This window comes from Carlito syrichta, unplaced genomic scaffold (genome assembly GCF_000164805.1).
Source record: "Carlito syrichta isolate Samal-C Ts95f unplaced genomic scaffold, Tarsius_syrichta-2.0.1 Scaffold314847, whole genome shotgun sequence".
Lineage (NCBI taxonomy): Eukaryota > Metazoa > Chordata > Mammalia > Primates > Tarsiidae > Carlito > Carlito syrichta.
The window spans coordinates 209,335-211,462 of record NW_007258943.1 but is presented as its reverse complement, the minus strand read 5'-3'; the positions used below and the strand labels follow the sequence as shown (position 1 = coordinate 211,462).

Below are 2,128 nucleotides of genomic sequence, written 5' to 3'. Positions count from 1 at the left end.
CTACAATTTAATATCTTATGTCCCATCTTTTTTTCTAGTCAGTCTTTATCACAGTTTCTTACTTTAATTTCTTCGCAGTATTTATCAGTATGAGAAAAAATTTCCTTCTTTCTTCCTTCTATTCCTCTTTCTGTTCTTCCTTTTTTCTTCCTCCCTCCTTTATTTATGTTTATCATTCTCCGAATTGTAGGCTTTGCCAGAAGAAATTTTATCCTTTTTTGTATACTTCTATGATCTCAGTGCCTGGAGCATTCCTACAGTCCAGGTACATAGAAAACACTCGTGAATATGAATATGCCCATTCAGTATGTGTATGTGTGCATATATAAATAATATTAAAGTGATTAAGTTGCTTTTTATAATAGAAGTCATTAGACACTATGTTCAAATATATGGAATATTTGAAAAGTATAGATTTCCTCCAAAGATTTGGAAAGGAAAAAATAACATATGTTTCATGTTGTTGCTTTGTTCAACGCTGTTTTTCTTTTTAGTCAGTAATAAGCAAAGGGGTCAGTGGGTAAAATCCTAGAAAGCAGCAAGAGGGGCAAAAGAGAAATGGAGCAATGATCTATATAAAGTGAAAATAACGGGCTGGACATAGGTAAGAATTACATCGCTTCTTTATTCTGGAGAAGGGTCAACACAAATTTTATGCCAATAGTCAACTATTATCTGGAGTGATGGAAGGGAAAAGAAGTATGAATGAATCCAAAGTAAAAGGGTGTTTTGAAAAATCATATTTGATTTTGGAGTTCACCCAGAGGTAGATGAACCACAGATGTTCATCACTCCTCCCGGACCGAGCTCCTTTTCAGCGGCCCAAGAGGGACCACAAATGGAGTAGAACAAGGCTACCCTGGTATGTCCTGCTCACTTTCCACAGCTTTCCATAAGTTTCCTCTTAATGAATCTTCCTTGACATTCACATTGTATTGCTTAGTAGTTATTCCATCAATACGTATCTTGTCTCATTAATTGGACTGGAAGCTTCTTGAGGTTATGAATATCTTATATGTATGTCATTTATTTTGTGGCGGTTAAAGCATTCCCAGCCCAGTTCTGGGCTATAGGAAGTATTAAAGGTGAATAATACAGGTCATTTGAATCCAATTCACATATTTTTGCTCAAAATAGAAAGCCTTCCTGAGTCCTCTAGGATGAATATGGTGTTGGTTCTTTCTTCATATAAATCATTAATGACATTTGCTTTTTATTTCTTCTATATTAATTAAAAAGTCACTGGGAAAATAATTTTTGATTCACATGTGAAATAATATACTACTTTTCAGAATGAAAATATGTGTGAATCATTTTTGTTATTAATGATTTAGGATTTTGGGGCTATTCTATTTTGGGGTAAAATAGTTCAAAATAGGATTTTAGTAATGCATGTGTGATATATATTTAAAAACAAAAATGAAATATATTTTTGGATGTTTGCCTTTGTAGTAAATTCAGTCACTCAAATTGTTTTCTCTCAAGACCTAAAAATGCCAGGGCATTGCCAGCTTTGAGTTTGTCCTGAAAAAGAAAAGAAAAGATTTTATTTTGAAACATTATTGGTTATTTCTTTAAAGTATTGTATTGAGTATCTTTACCATACTTTTTTGTTTCAAATCATCTCCCCAGTATGAGAGAAAATATTAGCAGGTTATATAATGGATCTCTTACCAAAATCTTTTTGATCTATGTTTTGCCTCACTATTTGAAATCCCAAATCTGAAACTTGATTATAGGAAGAGGGGAAGAAACTAACAAGCGGGAGAGCCCTCCTTGACAAATGCCCTTTTTGGGAAACCTTTAGTGGACACTCCAATGGATCTTAAAGACCATTTGGAGGCGAATATAGAGAATAGATACAGTTTAGGTCTGTGGGTCCAAAGGGCTGGAAATAGTACTCAGAAGTTATGTAGCCACTCCTCAGCTTCTAGGCATATGTGTTTTTGTTTGTTTGTTTACATGGCCCTGAAAAAGAGTTAAGCTCTTTCAGAGCAAAAGAAGTGATATAGGTGAAGGATCTCAGATGAGGGTACAAATGTGTTGGGAGCCAGCCACGGAGGCCCACTGAGCGTTAGGGATCAGGAAGGGCCGTTGACCCTGAGACCACTAGGATGCGTTCGGGAAC

The 2,128-nt window shown here is 35.3% G+C and overlaps 1 protein-coding gene across 1 annotated transcript in view; it reads right to left on the bottom strand.

Moving 5' to 3' along the window:
• Positions 1-1,285: 1,285 nt before the first annotated feature.
• Positions 1,286-2,128, bottom strand: part of ACMSD (aminocarboxymuconate semialdehyde decarboxylase) — a 61,062-nt gene continuing 60,219 nt past the window's right edge. Inside the window, exon 10 of the mRNA XM_008072088.1 lies at positions 1,286-1,524. Coding sequence (XP_008070279.1) covers positions 1,462-1,524 — 63 coding nt within the window. The 3' untranslated portion in view covers positions 1,286-1,461. The remainder of the gene's footprint in view (positions 1,525-2,128) is intronic.